At 43.5% G+C, this 23,119-nt stretch overlaps 3 protein-coding genes and 1 pseudogene across 7 annotated transcripts in view; 3 read left to right on the top strand and 1 right to left on the bottom strand.

Moving 5' to 3' along the window:
* pk (prickle) overlaps positions 1 to 2,413 on the top strand; it is a 67,185-nt gene extending 64,772 nt beyond the window's left edge. For all 5 annotated transcript variants that reach the window (XM_017146028.3, XM_017146027.3, XM_070213965.1 and 2 more), the window contains one exon: positions 63 to 2,413. In XM_017146028.3, the coding sequence (XP_017001517.3) occupies positions 63 to 1,907 (1,845 nt within the window). In that variant the 3' untranslated portion in view covers positions 1,908 to 2,413. The remainder of the gene's footprint in view (positions 1 to 62) is intronic.
* Positions 2,414 to 15,653: 13,240 nt separating this feature from the next.
* On the bottom strand, positions 15,654 to 17,549 carry Or43a (Odorant receptor 43a). Its single transcript, XM_044393145.1, has 6 exons — positions 17,105 to 17,549; positions 16,412 to 16,682; positions 16,246 to 16,345; positions 16,011 to 16,112; positions 15,843 to 15,950; positions 15,654 to 15,758 (listed from the first exon to the last, which is right to left on the bottom strand). The coding sequence occupies exons 1-6, from the start codon at positions 17,547 to 17,549 to the stop codon at positions 15,654 to 15,656; spliced, it is 1,131 nt and encodes a 376-aa protein (XP_044249080.1).
* A 762-nt stretch (positions 17,550 to 18,311) lies between these two features.
* On the top strand, positions 18,312 to 19,562 carry LOC123002683 (cathepsin L-like). The gene is made up of 2 exons (XM_044393036.1): positions 18,312 to 18,967; positions 19,202 to 19,562. Exons 1-2 carry the CDS (start codon positions 18,312 to 18,314, stop codon positions 19,560 to 19,562), a joined length of 1,017 nt encoding a protein of 338 aa, XP_044248971.1.
* A 596-nt stretch (positions 19,563 to 20,158) lies between these two features.
* LOC108054557 (cathepsin L-like) lies at positions 20,159 to 21,169 on the top strand (annotated as a pseudogene).
* Positions 21,170 to 23,119: the final 1,950 nt, after the last annotated feature.

Raw genomic sequence — 23,119 nt, 5'->3', positions numbered from 1 at the left:
CATATTTAAATTCCTGAAAATTTTAATAACTTTACTAATTCATCTAATTTCTTTACCCTCAGATCATCCTGGCGGACGAGTGCACGGAGGCGGAGGGCAGGGCGTGGCACATGAACCACTTCGCCTGCCACGAGTGCGACAAGCAGCTGGGCGGTCAGCGGTACATCATGCGCGAGGGCAAACCGTACTGTCTGCACTGCTTCGACGCGATGTTCGCCGAGTACTGCGACTACTGCGGCGAGGCGATTGGGGTGGACCAGGGCCAGATGAGCCACGACGGGCAGCACTGGCATGCGACGGACGAGTGCTTCTCGTGCAACACGTGTCGCTGTTCGCTGCTGGGTCGCGCCTTCTTGCCACGAAGGGGGGCGATCTACTGCTCGATTGCCTGCAGCAAGGGAGAGCCTCCAACGCCGTCGGACAGTTCCGGCACGGGGATGTACACCACGCCCACTCCGCCCACGCAGCGGGTGCGCCCACATCCGCAGGCGCCCCTCCCGACGCGCATTCCCAGCAGCCACGCCTCCAGCTCACCGCCCATGTCGCCGAAGCAGCAGCAGCAACACCAGGCGACCTTCAACCAGGCCATGTACCAAATGCAGAGCCAACAGCTGGAGGCAGCTGGCGTTGGCCTGGTGGTGGAGCAGGGCAAGAGCTACGCCACCTCGGACTCGGATGCGGGTGTGGTCAAGGATCTGGAGCCCCACGGGCCACATGGCGGCGACCTGACGGACTTTTCAGGAGGTCGCGCATCCAGCACATCGCAGAATCTATCGCCTCTCAACTCACCGGGAGACTTCCAGCCGCACTTTCTGCCCAAACCCATGGAACTGCAGCGCGATGGGGTCTACAACTTCAACGAGATGTCCTCGAATCTGGATGCCGCCTGGCCGGCGAAGCCCACGAATAGCTATCAAATGCAGCGGCAGCTCCTGGAGAATCCGCACACCGCCAGCATGCCGGAACTGGGAATGTCGGGACAGATGGTGGCGCCACCCGCCCACTTGCAGCATTTGTCGCAGCTGCACGCCGTCTCCTCGTCGCAGCAATTCCAGCAGCAGCACGAGTACGCGGATATCCTCCATCCACCGCCTCCGCCGCCGGGTGAGGTTCCCGAACTGCCCACTCCCAACTTGAGTGTGGCCTCCACTGCCCTTCCACCCGAACTGATGGGCTCACCCACCCACTCGGCGGGCGAAAGGTCGCTAAACACGCCCCTCTCCACGCAGTCCGCCACCCATGGACCCCCGCATCCGGTGTCCATACTCAGTGGCGCCTCCTCCTCCTCGCCGATGAGCGGGGAGCCGGGCAAGAAGAAGGGCGTGCGCTTCGAGGGAATCCCGGACACTCTGCCGCGATCGCGCAGCTACTCGGGCAATGGAGCGGGCACGAGTGGAGGTGGCGAGAGGGAGAGGGATAGGGAGAAGGATAAAGAGGGTGGTCGCCATGGTCATGGTCACGGGCACTCCTCCCGCCGACGAAGACGTCGCAAGTCCTCCTCCACCACCTCATCTCACCATCGCAGCGGCAGCGGGCATCGCTCGCACTCGACCACTCGGGCGGATACTTATGCGCCTGCGCAGCCACTCTCCTCCTCCTACCAAGGTCCACCCTCGGCGCTGCAGGCTGCCAATCTCGTCCAGGAGTCGCCCAATCGACAGCAGAGGGATCGGGAAAGGGACAGAGAGAGGGAGCGGGAGGAATCCGAGGAGTCGGACGTCTGCTCCACCTGCTCCTCGAGCTCCTCCAGCTCCGAGGACTACATGATGATGTACCAGCTGCCGCAGAGGCGCCACTACGGCGGGGTGCGGGTGAGCTATGTGCCCAACGATGCACTGGCCTACGATCGGAAGAGGAAGCCCAGCGAGATGGGCGGCGACAAGGACAAGAACTGCATCATCTCGTGATGCCGTCCGCCGGAGGGGGTTCCAATCAGAGCTCAGATACACAGATGTTATTAATGTGGCGGCAGCTAACGAAGTGGTTCAAAACGCTCGCGGAGATCATCAATTCCACGCACCACACAAAGCAAAATAAAGTTCAACTTGACATTAAGGCGCCTAGTTAAGATACACTCACCAACATACATATGCAACTCCGGAGGAGGAGAAACCCTACGTTAAGAGCCAACACTGTTCCAAATACACATCCCTAGTTAAGCTAATTGAAGATCCGAACTATATATATTTTTATAATTACCAGTAGCGTAGGGAGAATACAATGCAGATAACCCTATTTAAACACTTTATTTATATTTATTACACTACACTAGGCTTACCAGATACTCTAACTTTACGCCTAGACAAATAAGTAGATATGCAAAAGGGTTCCTCGAGACTCCGATGCCAGCAATTGGGCTAATGAAACTCTACAATAAATCTAGTTTAAGCCGACATTCACGAGAATAAAGAGTTCAAAGAAAGAGTATACGAAGATGTTTTAGTTGCTTTCAATGGAAGAGTAAGCTTTAAAGCTGTATATATATTTTCCTGTTATTTTCCTTTAATGATTAAAGCTCCAATCCAATCTATTTTATAGGATCCAATTGCCGATTCTCAATAAAAAGTGATACTTTTTTATGATTTTTTTAAAATTATATTTTTAACAAAAACGAAGTTGTCGATTTTTTAATGAGAAGTAACAGCGATAAATTTATGCTGTTTTTAACTTTTCACACCTGTACTTACTTTTGATTTGAGCACTTTTTAATCAAGTTACAGGCAAAAATACAGCTTTAATACAGTATTAATTTATAATTTATCTAAAAACACAGAAAAGCCTACGAAGTATTATGGTCAACCAGCGTATGCAAATAGTGCGATAAAAAGATAAACCTTTTTTATTGGCAAAGCTTTTAATGTTTGCAACACTCAGATAGCTATGTTTCGCTACAGATTTAATATAACAACCGTTTCCAAATGGTCACAAGCATTCTTTGCTGTATTAGTTTGGACAATTTGTCGGGCCAATTTGGTGACCTGGTGGAAGGCCTCGATAGCTCCGCTGCCTTATCTGCAGTATAATTATGCATCAGATAATGAATACAAATTACGCGCATGTCGAGCATTTGCATGCTCTGCATCCACCAGCGGCTGCAACATGGAAATTAAAATCGAAAATAAGGCAGGCAGGCGGAATTGCGCTGCCTGCTAATAAGTTGATGCCAAGTTATGGCATTCCGAGGCCGAGCCTTGGGATCTCCAGACTAGGGCCAGGTACCCGTGCTGTGGTCGCAGTAACCAACTGCCAACTGGCAGCCCGGTCGAAGTAAGAGCAATCACATGCATGCAACGCTGGCTGCAGGGCGTAATTAGCAAATAATGCCGGCCACTCAGGAGGGGCACAAAAGCTGGGGGCCCACCGAATGGGGGTGGGGCAAGTGGAACCCTTGTTCCTGCTTACTTTGTTAGAATCAACAACTTGCGCCCCAGCCGTCAGCTGAACAATGTTTGCATACATTCGACTGGTTCCGATGCACAGAGGAAAAAATCTCAGGCTAGTTGCTTCTGTAATTTATGCAGGGTAATCGGTCAGTAAAAAGTATAATAAAATAAGCAATTATTAGGTTTAACAGCATGAAATTACGAGTTCATCTACCTTTTCTGTCTAGAATACTAGATACAGGTTATAAAAATATTCTGCAGATTTTACTATGCATGCTAAAACGTAAAAAATGTGTCGATTAAAAGCCCTTTCTGTTTATTTTATTCTAAAAGACATTTTTGTTATGCTTTATGTAGAATTTTATATTTTTTTTACTGACTATCAAAAGTTAGTAAGCTTTGTGGGACTTAAATAAAGATTTGTCTATCAATACATACACACAAAAAAAAGCACGTCGCCGTAAAATCGATAAGTCCAGGTAATTTTCTGGTTATTCCTACTCATATCGTTTTTACCTGAAATATTCATAAAATTTACATTAAATAATATCATTTTGCCGAATTCTCTCTCTCGAAGATTCTCTAACTTCGAAAAAGAGCGCAAGAATCAATATGGCGAGCAAAATGACTTGAGTGGAAGCGAGAAAGTCGTATTCGAAATTCGAACTGACGTACTTCGAAAGCATGTTTTCTCGCTCGCACTAGTATAAGTTTTGGTCGACCATATCACATTTACCTGGCCCCATATCAAGTTAAAAATGATCTTAAAAAAGGTCAAATTGACCTACGATTCATATCGAGTTTTTTTTGGGTGTATATGTATTTTTTATTACTAAATAATTATGATGGACTCAACTCCGAATGATTCAGATCCCATCAATTAGTTGATATTTTCTCTGTGTACTCCTGATAGTGTAGAAAATCATTGGCAGCTGTGTAATTTGTGGAAATGCCCCCGTCTATGTCCAGTTAGTCGCCTGGCCCGGCTAATGGCCACTTAATAACGCCCATCCCGGGGCACTTCGCTTCCTCCAGCCCTCAGTCCGAATCCAACTTCTCCCATGAAAGTGCCACCTGCATGCTGCGGACTGGCGATGCGACCGAGCGATAAGCGACCAAAATTGTCTGCGTCTGGCATTGATAAGCCAAATGACTTTGGCGTTAACGCACAGACGTACGGGAAATATATCTCAAAAATCGGGGTTGGAGATCCCTACTCCAACTGGACACCAGCCGAATGGCAAGGACTCTCTGGGCACGCAACTTTTGCAATTGTAATTCCGCAAAGTTTCTACTGATTCGAGGACAGGGAGAGCAGGGAGGCAAATGCATTTGCCAGATAGATTTTTGTTGTTAGATGCCATTTTTCGTTATAATCCAGCGACAGGGCGACAGACACAAAGGGCGAGCTTTCACTGCTTTCCCTGATTTCCCTGCCTTTCCCTGGCTTTCCCTGCTTTTCCAGCTTTCACTCGATGCGTGCGCCTTTGTGTTTTATTGCATGTCATTTCCGCTGCCGTTTCCTCCGGCCGCTGGCATACTTCTGATGATTGGTCTGCTCCTGTCTGGCGGGCATCCTCCGGCAAATGCAGTGCAGCCATTATGTTTATCCTGCCATACATACTGACTGATACTGCCATGTTCCGGAGTGCCCCATCCTTATCCCTATCCTATCCCATCCGCCCGGTCAGATGTACACTTGTACATCAGATATGGCTGAATTTATATTCGCATTTCCGACGCTCATTTTTATCATGACCGAAAACTGGGGACCAAACACACTCCGCCGGCAAATTGTAAATGTGTGCAGCTGCAGTACTTATTTTTCTGGGCGGTGGGCCTGGGAGTATGTATTTGGTTGGACAAACAACTGAGGGAACTTGGAGGATGGCGACTTTTATTGGGGCCGTGACTGCATGGGACAATCTGCTCCTGGCATTTGGCTGCGCTTTTCAAGCGATTGTTTCCCGTACTTTCAACGGTGCGGTTTTTATTGCAAAATTGCACTTCACTTTAGTCGCCCTCAATGGGAAGAGAAACTTGAACAGCCCACGAGTTGAAGTGAATATTAAGAGAATTTAAAAGCAGGTTGAATTTAAGAAATAATGAATGGTCCGATTTGAAAAATGTCTTCTACATTTCGATAGGTATAAATATACACAACAAAATTGCATTTATACTTCTCGGAAATCTTTAAAGATGGGCGCAGGACCCATTTTAAAATCGTTAGTGGGCGATTGTGGGCGTTAGAGGGGGCGTGGCGCTCGGCTAAAATAAACTTGCGCTGCGTAGGAAGCCAAAGAATATGTGTGGGAAATCTCAACCTTCTAGCTTTTGTAGTTTCTGAGATCTCAGCGTTCATACGGACGGACAGACGGACAGACAGACAGACAGACAGACAGACAGACAGACAGACAGACAGACGGACAGACGGACATGGCTAGATCGACTCGGCTAGTGACCCTGATCAAGAATATATATACTTTATGGGGTCGGAAACGCTTCCTTCTAGCTGTTACATACTTTTGCACGAATCTAGTATACCCTTTTACTCTACGAGTAACGGGTATAATAATAATTTAAATTTACCAGCTGTAGAAAGATTTAAAGCTTTTAAGTTCTGCAGGGGATTTGTTCTATCGCTGAAAACTTCGATTAAAAGTGATTGCCTACTTAAGGGCGCAAAAATGTCTAGCTTTAAATTAAATAAAAATCTCTTGCAAACTTTAACTCGCTAAGAAGATAGTAAACTTTTTATGAATATTTGTTCACTAGATTTTTAAATACATATTTTTTTAGTAACTTAAAGAAGGGATTAAAGTTTAAGGGCTTTTAAGTTAAAACACCCACTTTTAAAAGTATATACATATCAAATAAAAACACCTCTTAACGAGGTAAAAAACTAGTGACGACCGCACCTTCAACATACAAAAGTTCTGATATCAACATTTGTGACGAAAAATTATTACACTCGTCATTAAATAGACTTTCTAATATTTTCTCATTCGGCCCGCCCTAGCAAACTATTCCAGCATTTTTCCCTTCACAGGCATTTTCTATTGCAGCGTGCCGAATGAGAAAATATTAGAAAGTCTATTTAATGACGAGTGTAATAATTTTTCGTCACAAATGTTGATATCAGAACTTTTGTATGTTGAAGGTGCGGTCGTCACTAGTTTTTTACCTCGTTAAGAGGTGTTTTTATTTGATATCAGAAGTTTTTGTTTGTTTACATTTGCTCTCATAGGAGCTAATATATACATTTAAATTTAAATTGGTCAATCATAATTTTTAAACTATTGTATTTTAACAAATTAAGTTAAAAAGGCGTTGAAGTATTTTAAAATACCTTTTAAACGAGGTATAGCACATGTCTGTACCTTTAGTAGTGTAGAACTTACAAACTAAAGAAATTTAGCTATTTTTAGCTTTTTCCCGCTAAAGTAGCGGCTTTTTCCAAAAGTCGTAGAACAAAAGATTCCTATATGGAACTCTTAAGTGCAAATTTACTGATTCCATGACCCTAAAATACAGTTCGGATACCCTCCCACAAAATTCAATACTCAGGGAGCGTTAATTGTTCGAGCTGGCAAAAGTGGCTATTTTCGTATAAAAATAACTTTTAAACGTGACTTTTTACAGTAATGTGTTATATACCAAAATTTAAGGAATCTCAAGGGCTATACAGTTTAAAGTTTTCAGGAAAATCGTTAGAGCCGTTTTTGAGAAAATTAAAAAAAGCTAAAAAGAAAGTTTAAACAAATTTTATTTTGTTCATATCTTTTTAACTATTACATTTACTCAAATTGCATATAGAAGGCGTTTATAGCATTTAAAAATACCTTTCAAACGAGATGCAGCACAAGTCTGTAGCTTTAGTAGTATAGAAGTTACGGCTTTCCGAATTTGAGCTATTTATAGCTGTTTTCCCGCTAAACTAGCTAGTTTTTCCAAAAGTGGTAGAACAAAAGTTTTTTATATCGATGTGATGAACGTCATATCAAATTTTCAGAACTTAAAAAACATATTTTGGACAAGTGGACAAGTGGACAAGTGGACAAACTGACAAACAGAATTAAATTTTCATTTTGGGAAGAAGAAGAAAATCTTATTTTGGCTATAACTTTTGAACGGAGCGTCGGATTTTGACAAATGACCCCTCATTCGACGGGTATTTTCAAAAGGAATACAACTAAAACATTGCGAGGGGGCATTTATCCCCACCGGCCCCAACAGCTCCAAATTTCGAAATTTTAACTTTTTCACTTTCCCCGCTCTCTCTCCCAAGCCAATTGATTTTCCTAAAGTCTTGGTATGCAATCCTTTAAGTTTTTGCAATACCTTTCGATAGGTGTATCATTCATTATGATCGGACCATCACAGTAGATTTTCATTTCTTCGTGTATATATAGTAGTCGCCTTCGCACACTCTCCTGGTGCGCTTCGTCACTACATGGACTGCCGTCCATAGTGATATTACTCCATATATTACTCCATTTCGATTAGTTCGAAATGTAATTGACAGTAAAATGTATGGTGTCTGACACAAAAAAAAAATACTTTACTAATAACCAACGCGAAATGCGCACAATTCGGTTATGAAAATGTTATTAACTCCTGCAGAAGGAAATGAAAAAAAATGTGTAATTTATGTGCCCAGCGGAGAAGCTTATTATTGCAGTCATTTTCCGCATTTCCAATCTCCCCCAAAAAAAACCCACCCACTATCGACTGGAACGGGACTAATGGCGCAGCTTTCAGCAATTGTTTACTGGCCCATTAATTAATACAAATATAAATTGGCAATATGAGTGCGTGCTGCTCACACTCGGCTCAAAGAGCAGCGGCAGCAAAAACAATGAATCAAGTGTAGGCCCGGATCCGGTCCGGTCCGCCAATGTCCGTCCGAAAGTCCGTGGGGTTTGGTCGAGTCAGGCGCATAAATAACCACGAAATGGCCGAGCAAAAACAGAAATGAAAAAAATATGTTTGTATACAATATATACCCAGCACACATATATATATATTTATGCCCTTCGCCTAGAACGTTTAATTAATTTTTAGCGTGTTTCGCAGCCCCCCAAAAACCAGGCAGCAAAAAAAAGAAACAATTATTAATATTCGCCCGGCCCAAAGTCCCTGCCCCCGAACCCACCACCCAATCTGACGGGCACGTTCACACTCCCCATTCGAGGTACCATTAAACGGGATACATAATCATAACTAATAATAATCATGTGCCGGACGCAGTCGCTCCTGTGGACTTAAAGAGATAGCGGAAGTCGTCGTCCTGAGGAAGTGGGAGTAAGTGCGCACGGCTCGAATTAAATTAAGCATTATTGATGGCGGGACCTGGTCTTGGTCCTGCTCTCCAGGCCACTGTAACCGTCTGGTATTTATCGCACCGTAGTCCCTGCAGCCAGCAAGTCCAACAAGTCAGCCATAAAGAGTCAGCCGAAAGCCAGTACAGTAGGACAAAAGCAAAGAATTAGAAACATAAATTATGAATTCTGTTCAGGCTCCAAACCAGGCTTTAGAAATAGTTAGGTCCTTTTAAAATATTATAAATTACACAATAAAAAAGGAGATAAAGAGTCACCTATACGATTATATCTCGATCTTAAAAATTGCCTTTATTTTAAAATTTAATAGATTTTTTTCAGATTACAAAAAATGATGTCAAGGACCACGGAAATTAACATTCTTATTTATTTATAAGTATAGCACATTCCAATATTTCCATAAATTTACCCCAATTCGTATGATCCCATATTTTAATCATATATTAATATCAACCTATTAACCCACTGTGAAAAGCTTTCGTGTGTGGAATGCCAATTTGATTTGCCCCGTATCATTAGCCGAACTGACTTGGTCTTTGTCTAATGTGCAAATCTAATTAAAGCTGCACTGAGCGGAAACTCGGACCCCATATGTGACTCAATGGGCGGGGGTGATAAAGCTGGTTGGCCACAGTCGGTTGTAGCCACTGTCCCCACAATAAATACCACAAATAATCATAAAACTAATGCTGCAGACGCTTCCAGTTCCCCAGTTCCACTCCCATTCCTTGGGAACTACTAGCCGAAAACCAGACAAGGTCTCTACTTGGGTCTGTTTGCTACTTTGTAGCGTATTTATTATTGTTATATTTTCTTTTTCCAACTGGCAGGATTTTATTTGGTGCTGGTCTGGCCACAGCATTTGTATCTGTTTCGCTTTCGGTTGTGGTTTCTGCGCTGGTTTCGCCTGGGTTAGCCTCATAATTCATTATGAATTTATGATCGGCGGTGCTTGTAATGTGTTTATTGGCCAAGCTTGAGGTGATTTGAAAAATGTTTATCAGATTTAAATTTAAATGGGTTTAGGGATTTCTTTAAATGTTTATACTACTTTTAAATCCACTTTAAGGTATTTGTTGATAATGATATCACTTTCCCTAAATCACCAACACATGTTTCAACTATCGATAAAGAATGTTTCGAAAGCGTTTGCGATAGAGAGAGGACAAAAAGAATTCCGCAAAGTGGAAGTTTTAATTAAGTCGGGACTTGCGCTTCCGTTTCACTGCCTCGGCGGCCTAAGTAGCTCGGCACAACAATCTAAATAATTAAAATATGCAAATGCCGCCTAATCCTGCCCAGCGACACGTACACGCAGACACAACAGTCCGTAGCGAAATAGAGGGGAAGTGGATAGAATGGCATGGGATATAGTATAGTACCCCTTCCCTTGGAACACTCTACTCCTATTTCGAGGACAGTCAGACAAACGGCGATTTACTTAAATTATTCATGGCAATGCAGTTTGGCTCCGAGGGGATGGGGATGGATGGATGGATGGTACTGGAGCCCCACTATAGCAGGTAGTAAATTAAATAAATGACTCTCCAAAATCGCGGGCGTAAAAGTTTCAACAACACTTTGCAGCAATTAATGCCCCTCGACTCTCAGATGTGTGCTACGTTTTATTTTTGCTAGCCACCAAAATCCCCTGAACCAACGAACCACCGGGGATTTTTCCGCTCGTCTGGCGGCAGCTGATCCGCTCGCTAAAATATTCAATTATCGAAGTGGTTCATAGGCCTTGGCATAGGCAACTTTTATGCCTTGCATCGTTTTGCCTTCGCCTCTGCCTAATTGTAAAAGTTTTATGTGCAGCGGTATTTTTTAAAGCCCGGAATTTAATTCGTGTTTTTACAACTTTTTCGGCGGTGGTGTTGGGAATGTTTGTTTCCGTTTGTTGTTAAAAGAGAGAAAACATAATTTTTAATTTCGTTCCTCGCAGCGTTTTTATTGGTTTTTAATTTCGCCGCTTTGCAGACAAGGTCCGTTCGCTTGTCCTTTTGCCAGGGAATGTAAACAGCGTCCTTAGGAGTTCTTACCAAAAACACGAGAAAAATAACGATGGAATGAAATGGGTTCCGATTCCCCAGTTTCTGATTCTCCTGCGGCCCATTGGGCTGTCATAAAGCGTTAGCGTTGCTTTGTGTGCTGCGTCGTCAACGATATCATCATCATTTTCATCATCGGGTTGCCAGGAGGATGGAGTCCTTCGCGCTGCGTGCAAATATGCTTTGTCTATAGCATTCGTTTTAATTTTTCCTCTTTTTTTTTGCTCCTCCTTCTGCTTCGTGTTTCCTTTGACTGTTGTTGTTACTTTTTCATTACTTTGGCTTAAAATTGAGATGAAACTTTTTGCCTGGCGAGGACTCCTTGCCATCAATACGCTTCATGTTTATTTTGCCACACACATGCAAACCCCCAGGATCCTTCTGTCTGTCTGTCTGAACGAGCATGTGGATGGGTGCATATGTGGCCAGTTGTTTGGTCGCCGCCCTTGCTTTCATGGGTTTTTAATTACGACAAGAATAACAATATCATGTGGTCCCAGCTAACCGATTTTGTCCAGGTCCTTAAACTGCTCCCTCTCTCTCTTTAAGTCACCGAAAACAATCCAATCAAAACGATAAATAAAATCTAAATACCAAATGGAAATATGTAAATACCTTTAGAGACGAAATCAAGTCTCTTGGGCTGGGGAGCATAATTCGATTGCCAAGTCGTTTATCTGTAAACTTTATTATCGCAGTCCCCAGACATTCCTTCAGATTTGACTCATTGTCGGAATGGCTGAAATATAGCTTAAATATTTGATGTATCATGCATATGCCATGAGGCATACACCCCCTGCAAATGCAAAGCCCTTGAAAAAACAACCACTGAAAGCTGAAAAAACGAAGAAAAATGCAAAGTAAACATTGCGCATACGCCGTGATGGCCCCCGCCACTTTTCAGGTGGCAGGGCAAAGCGCTAAACGCTGTTTGCCATTCGGATATCGAAAGTTATAAAGCATGAAATCAGTGCCAGCCACCGCCATGTGATGATGATAACGAGGGTGCGGGATTTCGGGGCTCCTTTCCAGGGGGCGAGGCGTCGAAGCGAAGGTAAAACTTGGCGGCATATTTAAATGTGGCTGCAGGGCAGACACAAAGGGCAGGGGTTGATGGGGTTTCTCGCGTTTTCTGGGGGATGGAGTGCCGAACTCCGTGTTTGCATTTCGCTTACAGGCACTGGCAGACAGTCAAAAATGCCGAAAATGTCTCCGCAGTTTCCCAGCTTCTGGCTGGTTGGGAATTTTCGCCCGAAAAACAGGAATTTCCCATTTGCAGTGATAATCAAAGGGCCCGATCAAGTTCTAGGCCTAGGGCAGCCACTCGAAGATGAACTTAAAGTTTTGGGGCCCAAGTTGGGGCCGCAAACGAATGGAAATGGAGTTTTCTACGACCGTCTGCCATTTGCGGACCGCAGGCTCTTGGCTCTTAATTTTCCGCTTGTGGTTTTTTATTTCTGTAATTTTCTACTCTGTGGTCGCGGCAGTAGGAGAAGCAGCCAGGAAAACGGGAAAAAGAAGCTCGGAGATAGTTGTTGTTCGCCTGTGTAATTATCTGCTTATGCTTCCCCATTTTGCCCTCGTTACTGTTGCCTTTGTGGCCATATAAAGTTGTCGCTGTTTTGACGTTTTCCAGCAAAGCTGCTTAGGCAACTCCAACTGGAGATTCAACGATCCAACCTGGGCAAGCGGAAATTGCACACAGAGGCGGAAGTAATTGGCAATGGTAGCGGAAAAAGGGAAGCTTGAGCTGGGGAAGCCTCTCTAATTTGGTCTTGTAATTAGCAGAGCGCTGCGATGACCTCTTTCTGGGCCAAAACTCCAGAACTCCAATCGAAATGTGGTCGACTCCTCCGGAAAGCGACCAGCAAAGTTGGCAATCTGTTTGGCTTGCACTTCAATTACTTGTTTCAATGCCGCAATTACCATTCATTTGGCCAAACATAATGTGTCCTTGTCAACGCAGCCTCCTCTTCGGCTGCAGCTGCATTTGCGGCGAGTCCTGGAAGATGACTGCCTTGTTGTTTGCACCTTTGCTTTGCCAATTTACACATGGCAATGGCAATAATAAATCAAAAGTGAAAATGCAAATATTTTCCAGGCACCAGGCAGCAGGCACCAGACGGCAAAACAGCAGCCAGACAGACAAACATCCTGCCCAGGAAGCTAGACAATGTGGTTGTGCCAGGAATCGAAGGACGAGGAGGGCAGGTGGCTCTGTGGATTTATTGCAGGTGAAGTTGTAGTACCGAGTAGTAGAGGGAGGAGTTCGACACAGAGGCATCAATAAATAATTGGAAAATGAATGCTTTGCTTATGAGAGATTTCGCAAATGACCCGATAGACAATGGATGGAATATCTGATGGGTTGGCTGCGCATAAGTGATGGTTAGACTAACAGCATTCCACCCCCTTCAACCGGAGACCAACTTCCGGCACTTAAAGTTAAGCCAGCCAAGTGGGGATTGCAAATTAAATTCCCTGAATCGACCGCAAAACACCCAACAAAGTTCCAGCATCAACTGTCAGCAAAATGCCACAATTAAAATGAAAATTAACAGCGAAAGCAAACTGTCAATACGACTGTCACCCGTGACAGCCAGTTGACAATTGCAAATGAGCACGGCCACACAGCCCGTAGTGTTTCGAAATATTCCGGTGATATCCCACATGGATGGAAGGACATGGAGAGACGCCAACGAAGCCACTTGCGAGGGCTTCGAAATAAACTCATTACAGCAATTTATGCAAAATGCTCCCACCGCAATTGAAAATCCATTTAAAATTGAAAATGCCACCAAAAAAGTGGGCCACCCAACCCGGAAAAGCCGGGAAAACCCGCACCACCCCCGAATTCGCCTGTTTGCCATGTTGTGGCTTCTCCATCCCCTAACCAACCGAAATGTTCCCTTTGGGTTTTGTGTTGTGTTTGTTGAGCTGCCTTCATTGATGCATATGAATTCAATTATAAAACAACGTAACCTTCGGTTGCTTTTGTGGATGGGCGTGTGGGCGTAGCAGGGGGCGTGGCTGGAGACCGCGACCACGAACTGTTCTCTAATGAAACAGTTTTTTGCCAAACTTGTTAATTTTATGCAGCAGACAATGAGGACTCGGCGGATGCGATAGCGTCAGGGTGTCTCTCCTTCACTCGGAGTGGCGCATTTACATTTCCGGCGGCATTTGCATATTGCCTGCATAAAAATCAAAGGACCAGCTGGCAGCAGGAGCCAAGCAACTATGGGTCCTTTACACGAAAAGAAAAGAATGCCGCTCAGAAAAGAAAGTATGTTAATAAGTCTCCAAAGTCCCTGAATTTTTATGTTTAAATGCCAATTAATTGGGAATTTTATTGTTGGAGTTAAAAATCCTTTGTTTCGTCATAAATGCTTGTATTGGCATTTCTAATTATATTTATCAGATATTAATGTCTTTTTTAAGGATATTTCAGTACTTAATTACAACAAAATCTTTACCATTGAATAATGATTTTATGTTAAACTGGAGTCTTTTGGATTATTGCTTTACTTTTATAATTGGTAAAATCACAATTGATATATGTAGTTTATGCATTTAAAAAAATACCAAAATCTCAAACACTCTTGTTCATATTTTCTTTAAGTGTAACAAGAAAAAGTGGAAGCCCAGAGGAAGTTCACATTGTGGATGGCTTGTGAGGGAGGGCGGGGCACGTAGGCGTTCACCTGCCACCAAATGGCGGGCAGCAGGCAACATAAATAACGGCGGCAAACACAAAATACAACACAAAAGGCGTTCGGCCGGGCAAGTCAACTGGTCCGCACTTGACACCTCATAATAAAATTAAGTATACGCCACTCGAGCCTGTAGGATAGGAGCAGGAACAGGAGCCGGGATCCCTCCTTGCTCCTTTTGTTATTTATGCGCTCGCCAGGACATCGAGCGCAGAACACAGCGTGCAGTCGTCCTTCTTTGAAGTTTATTTGCGTATTTCAAGTGCGCCTGCCGCCGCTCATTTCAATTTTCCAGGCGCACCCTTCGTCCTTTGTTTTGCTCCTGTTCTAGTTGTCCTTTGTTGCTGTTGATGTTTATGCCTCCTGCCGCTGGCAATTGTTTAACTAGTTGGTGTCAGTTATAATGAATTTTAAATTAAGCTGTTATTGCTGTTGGGCCGGCATTAAGCGATCTTTCAGGCGGCAGCAGCAGCAGTTTATTTGCATAATAAAGGACATGACTAATGTTAATTAAATTGCAGCAGACAAAACAACTAGTTTTGGGCATTTTAATTAAAAGCGCAAAGGACAGACCGCTCAAATATTCAAATTTGTTGGCTCATCCTGAAAGTATGCTCTGAAAATTGAGCAATAAAAAATGAATAGGTAAGGAACTTTCAGAGCTCAAACTAATTCCACTCAATCAATATCAACACTAATTGCCAGGAAGGATAAATATTTATTTATTCATATCTTTGTAGAGCATCTTTCTTGCCCCGAAATTGGAAACCACCTCCGCCACAAATCCAAATCCTTTGATATTTGCAAATCATACTTTTAGGCACAAACATAAAACCTTGGACTGCTATTCCGCATTCATTTGACTTTATTTCAAGCACAACATTTTGCTGTAATCTACAATCTATTTTGTGTAACAATCTAAGAAGCCAATTCAAAGCAGCAAACTATTTGCATGCCAGCTACGAGGATGCCGACTCCATGCCAGCAGTCCGATTAAATCCTTTCAAACGACAAGCATATGCAAATGCCAAACAACTAGGAGCCAGGACCACAGGACCAACGGCAAAAACAACTTTTTGCATTACTCGGATTGCCGGAAAAGTGAAAAGGGAAAAGCATAGGGATAGGGATCCTTTGGTTGCCCGGTTTTTTCGGTCTTTCAGCTCATTTACTGGTGACGCCACGCAACATGGTGAAGTAGGAGTAGGACGCATTCAACAGACTCTGAAACATGGCCAAAGTCATGGGGTAAACGTTGCCAACTTTTATCTGCAGAATGAAATGGAGCGCACCGCACCCGAAATGGGAATGGATTAGAATCAGGGACTCGCAAATGAAATGCAATGCACCCACCTCCAGGGGATGTTGTGTTTGCATCAAGAAGATCAGGAGGGTTTTGCGGAAACGAATGTTGGCCGAATACCAGGGCACATTGTAAACGGCCTCCGCCACTCGGTTGTTCTACGGAAAATTACTAAAATTAAAAAGAGTCTATGGAGTGCATTTAGTTATGTAGATCACCGCGAGGACTATTTCATTGGCGCGATTGTAGTAGGTGAACAAAACATAGAGCATGGTGAGGATGTACATCACTATAGAGATCACTTGGGTGGGTGAAGTAATCTGGAAAATTATTAAAATATTATTTAACCAAAAATGTTAAAAATATTAATTTAAAATAGAAAATTAATTTTTTAAAATTCCAATCCTGAATTTTTAAATTTAGCTAACACCCCTGATGAAATCAGTAACCCACAATATTCAGACAGAAGAGCAGCGAGCAGATTATCGAGCCGAATATAATTGCTTCGGCCGCCACAATGTTGGTTACCAGCTTGTTGAGTTCACACACATAGCTGAAATGGAAATGAGGAGCTTAGAGATCCCCTCGGCAACCGACCCCTCTTCGCTTTGCGGCTCACCCCATCACCTTGCTGTGGTACCCAATGCAGGAGGTCAGCATTTGGAAGCGCACCTCCTCCGACTGCTCCTCGCCGCCAATCTGGCCCAGCCTACGTACCAGGATCTCGAGCATGGCCTTTCCAAAGATGGCCATCCCAGCGAAGAGGCTGACGAAAGGCATGTACATCATGGACAGCAAAAGAGGCGTGGGCAGCTGGGCCACGTAAACCAGTTCGTACACCGGCGTGCGGGTCATGTTCACTCCGGGCAGGGCCACGCCAAAGGGATGAGCTGGAGGAGGAAAACGTTAACAGAACCCATAGGTTTTATATTAAAGAATTTTTAATTAATAAATATTAACTAAAGAAAAGATAAGGCTTTAAAAAAGCTTTGGATAGAATGTTTTAGACAAGTCGTTTCACTTGTAAAAAAATAGGTTGCACTTTACCGAAATTTAATTGGCTTTTTAAAACAGATTAATGTTAGCTTTAACACTTATTCGGCAAAACAAATAAAGACAATATAATTAACTTCTTGGTTGAAATTAATTACATAATATTATTTTTTTTTCGATATATTTTGAATTATACAACAATTTCCAACTAACTTATCTCATTTAATTTCCTTGAGTCTGTTTTGAAAAATATTATGGGCTCTCAAGTTTAAAATCTTAAATCCCTCTTATAATTTTCTGTTTTCGCGATAATACTAACCTCTCTCCTCCCTGAAAATCGGCGAGATTAGAGCCCCTACGATGTCCAGGAAGGAGGCAGTTAAATTAAGGATGGCCAGGCTCCGAGCCTCCCTCTCCGCCTCCCGCAGGATGTCACGCCCCCACACGTCGCTGGCGTCGAAAATGGAGTGGAACAAAGAAGACAATCGGCGGAGGAACTGCTCGAACTGCTCACGCTTGATTATCACCAGCCACGTGCGCATCAGGGCGTTGAAAATGGCCGAGAAGAAGAACATGTTCAGTATGAAGGCGGGCAGGTCGCCCCACATCCGCAGCAGGTAGACGAACTGCATCAGATTCATCGCCGTCACGGGCAGGACGAAGGCGAACTTCCGCCAGTTGGTGCCCGGAGTGGGGTAGAGTACTCCCAAGTAGCGCCACATTCGCACATTGATGCCCACCAGGCCAATATCCTCGATTGCCATTTCTCCGTTCTATTTGCTATTTTCTATTGCCGTAAGCCAGGAGATCCACTTTAGACTGTGCCGCAAAGTGCTGGGTAAATGTCTTTTATTTCGCACCAATTGTCGCCATCGAGGAAGGCAATCTGTGGGGTAGCGATTGACAATATAAACGGAAATGGAAGTGGGAATGGGAATTGAAATGTAAGTGGAAGTGGGAACTGAAGCCATTTGGCAATTGTCGTCGCTCAGCCTATAATTTAGCTAATTGGCTAATGATGAGTGTAATGTAATTGAAGTGCGATTGCCATTGCCATTTTCAAAGGATCCAAGTCTAGGCTGATTTGCATTTGAAATGCTTTTACATTTCCATAATCTAGTTATTTAATATTCAAAGGCGAATTTACAATTATTTTTAGAATTTTCCTTACTAGGTCATCCTTGTTGTATCATTTAGTCTCTCTCAAAAAGTATGTAAGCTACTCTTTAAAAATCGCTTCCAATATAAACATCAATTCCATTGTATTCATTTAATCAAAATCAGATACGTAGATTATTATTTCCGAGAATTAAAGGTTATAAATATATGCTTGAAAGCTAATGTAATAAATATTATAGTTATAAAAACAGCATTAAAGTAATGAGGTCAAAATGCCAAGTGCAATTAATATTAATGTAATTTTTTTAATCAGTTAAATTAACGCCTCTTTGGTATACGCCATCTAATCTTGAGTTCGTCATCCAGTAAATCAGTTTTACATCCGCATTGGACGCGAACAGAACGCAATGAGAACTCTTCAGCCAATTTTAGTGCAAGTACTTGTCATCCTGTTCCTTGTGGAATTGGCAATGAGTTTGCTGACCGATTTGGAATGGGACGAGTACAAGGACAGATACAAAAAGCACTACACTTCAGACGACAAATACCACCGGGAGTTATTGGACCGCAGGATCCAAGCTGTGGTCGAACACAACAGGCTCTATTCGCAGGGCAAAGTGGGATTCCGGATGGGCATAACCGAGTTCTCCGACACCGATCAGGGTATACTCTTCAGCTTTCGATCGGTGCAGCCATCGCCCCCGGAACCGAATGTTGGAGAAACCACCGTAGAGAAACCACCGGGATATAAGCAATACGACCAGATAACCGAAGGAATAGACTGGCGGCAGTACGGCTACATCTCTGAGGTCGAGAATCAGGGCACCGAATGCCTAAGCTGCTGGGCCTTCTCCGCCTCGGGAGCCCTGGAGGCACATCTGGCGAAGAAGCACTCCCGCCTGGTGCCCCTTTCCGCCAAACATTTGGTGGACTGCGTACCCTATCAAAACCAAGGTTGCAAAGGTGGTTGGGTGAGCTTAGCTTTTAAGTACATAAGGGATCACGGCATTTCCACCAAGTATGCCTATCCCTACGACCTAAAGCAAGGGCATTGTTTGTGGAACCCCTACCCACCCTTCCACCCTACAGCCACCCATCGGGACTACACACAAAAAAAAAACTTAGTAAAATCAACTGTAATAATTGTCAAACTGGCCCCAACCAGCAAAATTGTCAATTCTACTAAGTAACTAGTCATTTCACAACAACAAAATACACACAATTAGCAAAGACACAAACCCAAAGCAAAAACAAAATACACGTAACTATTTTAATAGTTACGTAACTATCTTTGTTGGTCAATTTTACCAAGCAAATTTTTTTGTGTGTATGTTACACTGAATAACTACGACGAAAGGGAACTGGCCGAAGTGGTCTACAACATTGGACCTGTGGCAGTGTCCATTGACCATCTTCACGAGGAATTCATCCAATACTCAGCCGGTATCTTGAGCATTCCGACATGCAGGTCAGAGAGGAGCAAACTAAGACACTCCGTGCTCGTGGTGGGATTTGGAACCGATGCAATGGGAAACGACTACTGGCTAATCAAGAACTCCTATGGAACAGAATGGGGCGAGAATGGATACCTTAGACTGGCTAGAAATGCCAACAACATGTGTGGCGTGGCCTCCCTTCCACAATATCCACTTGTATAAATATACGGACATTTTAATTAATAAATGCTTTCAAATGTATTCAGTTTTCTTGATAAATAAATAATTTTTTCTTGATAAATAAATAAATTGTTTTTGATTAAATTTAGATGCTTACTATATAAATAGGACAGCTTATATCGGCTGCAAGTGTAACTCATTATATTAAAATTTGGTCCCAAAGACCATATTACAATTAGGTCACAAAAACAATATTACAATTTGGTCTCAAAAAACATATTATCAAGGCCCCAAGGAACATATTACAATTTGGTCCTAAGGAGAAATGAAGGAAATGTAAAAATGAAGAAGGAAATGTAAAAAAGGTTAAATTTATGAAAATAATACTAAAACACTTCCCATGCTAATTCAAATCAATTGTTTTGAGTTTTGTATAGATTATGTATGAATTTTAAAATGGTTTACGTAGGTGCAATAAGGTCAAACTCCTATACTCAATCTTTTATATGTAGTTCTTTTAAGCAATAAATGACCGCTTATCTGGTGCTCAAGTAAATGCACTCGACAAGAAAAACTCATCTTGAGTTCGTCATGCTGTGAATCAGTTTTAAATCTGCATTGGACGAGACCAGAACGCAATGATAACTCTTCAGTTATTTTTAATGCAAGTACTGGTCCTCCTTTTCCTTGTGGAATCGGGAATGAGTTTGGTGACCGATTTGCAGTGGGCCCAGTACAAGGAAAGATACAAAAAGCACTACCCTTCGGACGACGAATACCACCGGGAGTTATTGGACCGCAGGGTCCAAGCTGTGGCCGAGCACAACAGGCTCTATTGGCAGGGAAAAGTGGGATTCCGGATGGGCATAACTGAGTTCTCCGACACCGACCAGGGAATACTCCTCAGATATCGATCGTCGATTGCATCGCCCCCGGAACCTAATATTGGGTTCGTGGAGAAACCACCAGGATACAAGAAATACGACCAGATACGCGGGGGAATAGACTGGCGACAGTACGGGTGTATTTCTGCCGTGGAAAATCAGGGCACCGAATGCCTAAGTTGCTGGGCTTTTTCGGCCTCGGGTGCCCTGGAGGCGCATCTGGCGAAGAAGCACTCCAGTCTAATTCCGTTGTCTCCCAAACATTTAGTGGACTGCGTAGCCGATCCAAACGACGGCTGCAAAGGTGGATGGGTAAGCGTGGCCTTCAAGCACATAAGGAATCACGGCATTGCCACGAAGGCATCCTATCCCTACGAACCGAAGCGAAGGAATTGTCTCTAGAATCCCCAATGCAGTGCAGCCACCCTTCGCGACTATGTTACTCTAAATAACACTGATGAACGGGAACTGGCCGAAGTGGTCTACAACATTGGGCCAGTGGCTGTGTCCATTGACCATCTTCACGAGGAATTCAACCAGTACTCCGCTGGCATCTTGAGTATTCCGACATGCAGGTCAGAGAGGATCAACCTAAGTCACTCCGTGCTCGTGGTAGGATTTGGAACCAATTCAATGGGGACCGACTACTGGCTAATCAAGAACTCTTATGGAACAGAATGGGGCGAGAATGGCTACCTTAGACTGGCTAGAAACGCCAACAACATGTGTGGCGTGGCCTCCCTTCCACAATATCCACTTGTATAGAATTTGGTTTTCTTAATAAAATCTATTTGTATATCCAGATGCTAACTATACTAGTAGGACTACTTAAATCTGTATTATTGTTAACAATAATACAAAAATTGCTGGAAGTTCCCTTTAAATTAAAGCACATACTCTTGTTCAATATGTAAATCCCCATTTAATTTGGCCATCGATTTTGCCACGTTCTCCCAAACCCACACCCAAAAAAATCCCCAACCCAAAGAAAGGTCTTCCATGCTCTGTCGCACAGGCAGTCAAAAAGCCAACGAGCCGCTAACGTTTGCAGTCAGACACTCTGGGAAAATCGGACGGGAGGCCGGACAGGTTGGACAGTCTGGACAGTCGGGAGCGATAGCCGGCATGACTTATTAAACAATAAAACCGGATTATCCGCAAACAACTGAGCAAACATGCCAGAGCCAAATATTTTGGCCTGGTCGCTTATCATGAGGAGGTAAAAGAACAGCAGGAGCAGGAACAGGAAATGGAACCGAGTCCAGTTCAGACACAAAAAAAACAATATAAAAATCAACAAGCGACCGACTGGCATAACATAATTCAGCAACAATGCTGGCTCAGCAAATATGGCAAAGGAATTAAAATGGGAGCAGGACAAGGGCTTCGAGCCAGCAAGCCACCAAGCCAAAAAGGAGTCCAATGCCAATGCCAATGCCAAGCCCATAAAGGCACACATTATGGCCACTTAACCGCGCGTTATGCCGCAAAAAGGCAAAGGGACAAAGCCGAACGGCAAAGAAGGTTGGGCACTGGCGGCGTATGCGCAATATTTTGTGCAAACATGCTCGACAGAGAATCTGAGGGGGGGTTGGGATTTAAAGGGGGGAAAGGGGAGGGGGGCGGCGACTGTGGGAGGACAAATATGCAATGTCAGTTACAGCTGCCCCATTTGGTTGCTCATACGCAGCGTTGCACATAAATCAACTGGAAGGCAAACCTTTTGTGCATTTCCCACACTGCAAGAAAAGTGTATTTTTAAATTAATTAAAAAATATTAAAGTGTATGGCCTTTAAGCAAAAATTTTTTAAAAATTAATAAGGCTTAAATACAAAATATTTATTTAAAGTATTGATAAGTTATGTTTTTATTTTTAAATTAAATAGGACAACCTGATTAAAAAATCCCAATAAAAATCCAACAAATTATGAAAAAAATAAACTTTAAATCTATATTTATTTAATTCAGTTCTCCTTCTGATTTGAAACATCAATCCTTTTTCAAGTGCACTCTTTTGGTTATTACCTTGACAACAGCCATTTTCGAAGCACAATTTATTGTAAATTAAAATGCTAAACTGGGCAAATGAGGACGCTTAATTATCACATGCTAGTGAGGATCTTAGTCGAGCCTTGGGTTAGTCTGGATACGGTCATTACACACACGCAGACTTCAAAGGGATAGAAGCGAAAGGGGAGTTGGAGTTGCGACTGTGGAGTGGCTGTTAACCCCATAAACCACACGATGACATTAATTACGGACCCGACAAAGGACTGGCATTGCCAGAGTTCCCATGGCCACAGCATAGAAAGTTCCTTCGGTTCCCACCCAGTCGGTATAAAATTAATATCGAGTAATTAACAGGGGCAGGATGTTGTGATTTAAGCTGTACGGACTGCGAACCCCTCGATAAACTCAATTGGGTGGGTGTGCCAATATTGACTTTAGCACATTTCCAGCCTGGCTCCACTTGGCCCGTTTAAGCGGCTTCTTGCCAATTAGGCAGCTCACTACGCTGATCCGGGAATTGGCCTTTAAAGTGCGGAATTGCTTTCGGCCTGAGCCCGGACTTCTTTATTGTTTTGAGGGCTTACAGAGTCTCCAGTTCGGTTCCTCCGGCATCAGCTGGTTTAGGCCTGCTCGCACAAGCATGCCAAATGCGGCTTAGTTTTTGCTAACGATTTGCAAACATGTGTGTCAGCCCAAGCCAAATG

This window comes from Drosophila takahashii, chromosome 2R (genome assembly GCF_030179915.1).
Source record: "Drosophila takahashii strain IR98-3 E-12201 chromosome 2R, DtakHiC1v2, whole genome shotgun sequence".
Taxonomy (NCBI): domain Eukaryota; kingdom Metazoa; phylum Arthropoda; class Insecta; order Diptera; family Drosophilidae; genus Drosophila; species Drosophila takahashii.
The sequence above is the reverse complement of the archived record's forward strand: the minus strand, read 5'-3'. Positions and strand labels throughout refer to the sequence as shown.

Bases quoted from the DNA above. Each gene is read 5' to 3' on its own strand.
- LOC123002683 (XM_044393036.1), top strand. From the start codon at position 18,312: ATGAGAACTCTTCAGCCAATTTTAGTGCAAGTACTTGTCATCCTGTTC. The intron at 18,968-19,201 runs CCCCTACCCACC...CTATCTTTGTTG, and splicing joins CAAGGGCATTGTTTGTGGAA to GTCAATTTTACCAAGCAAAT.
- Or43a (XM_044393145.1), bottom strand. From the start codon at position 17,549: ATGGCAATCGAGGATATTGGCCTGGTGGGCATCAATGTGCGAATGTGG. The intron at 16,346-16,411 runs GTGAGCCGCAAA...TTTCCATTTCAG, and splicing joins TACCACAGCAAGGTGATGGG to CTATGTGTGTGAACTCAACA. The intron at 15,951-16,010 runs GTGATCTACATA...AATTTTCCGTAG, and splicing joins CCAATGAAATAGTCCTCGCG to AACAACCGAGTGGCGGAGGC.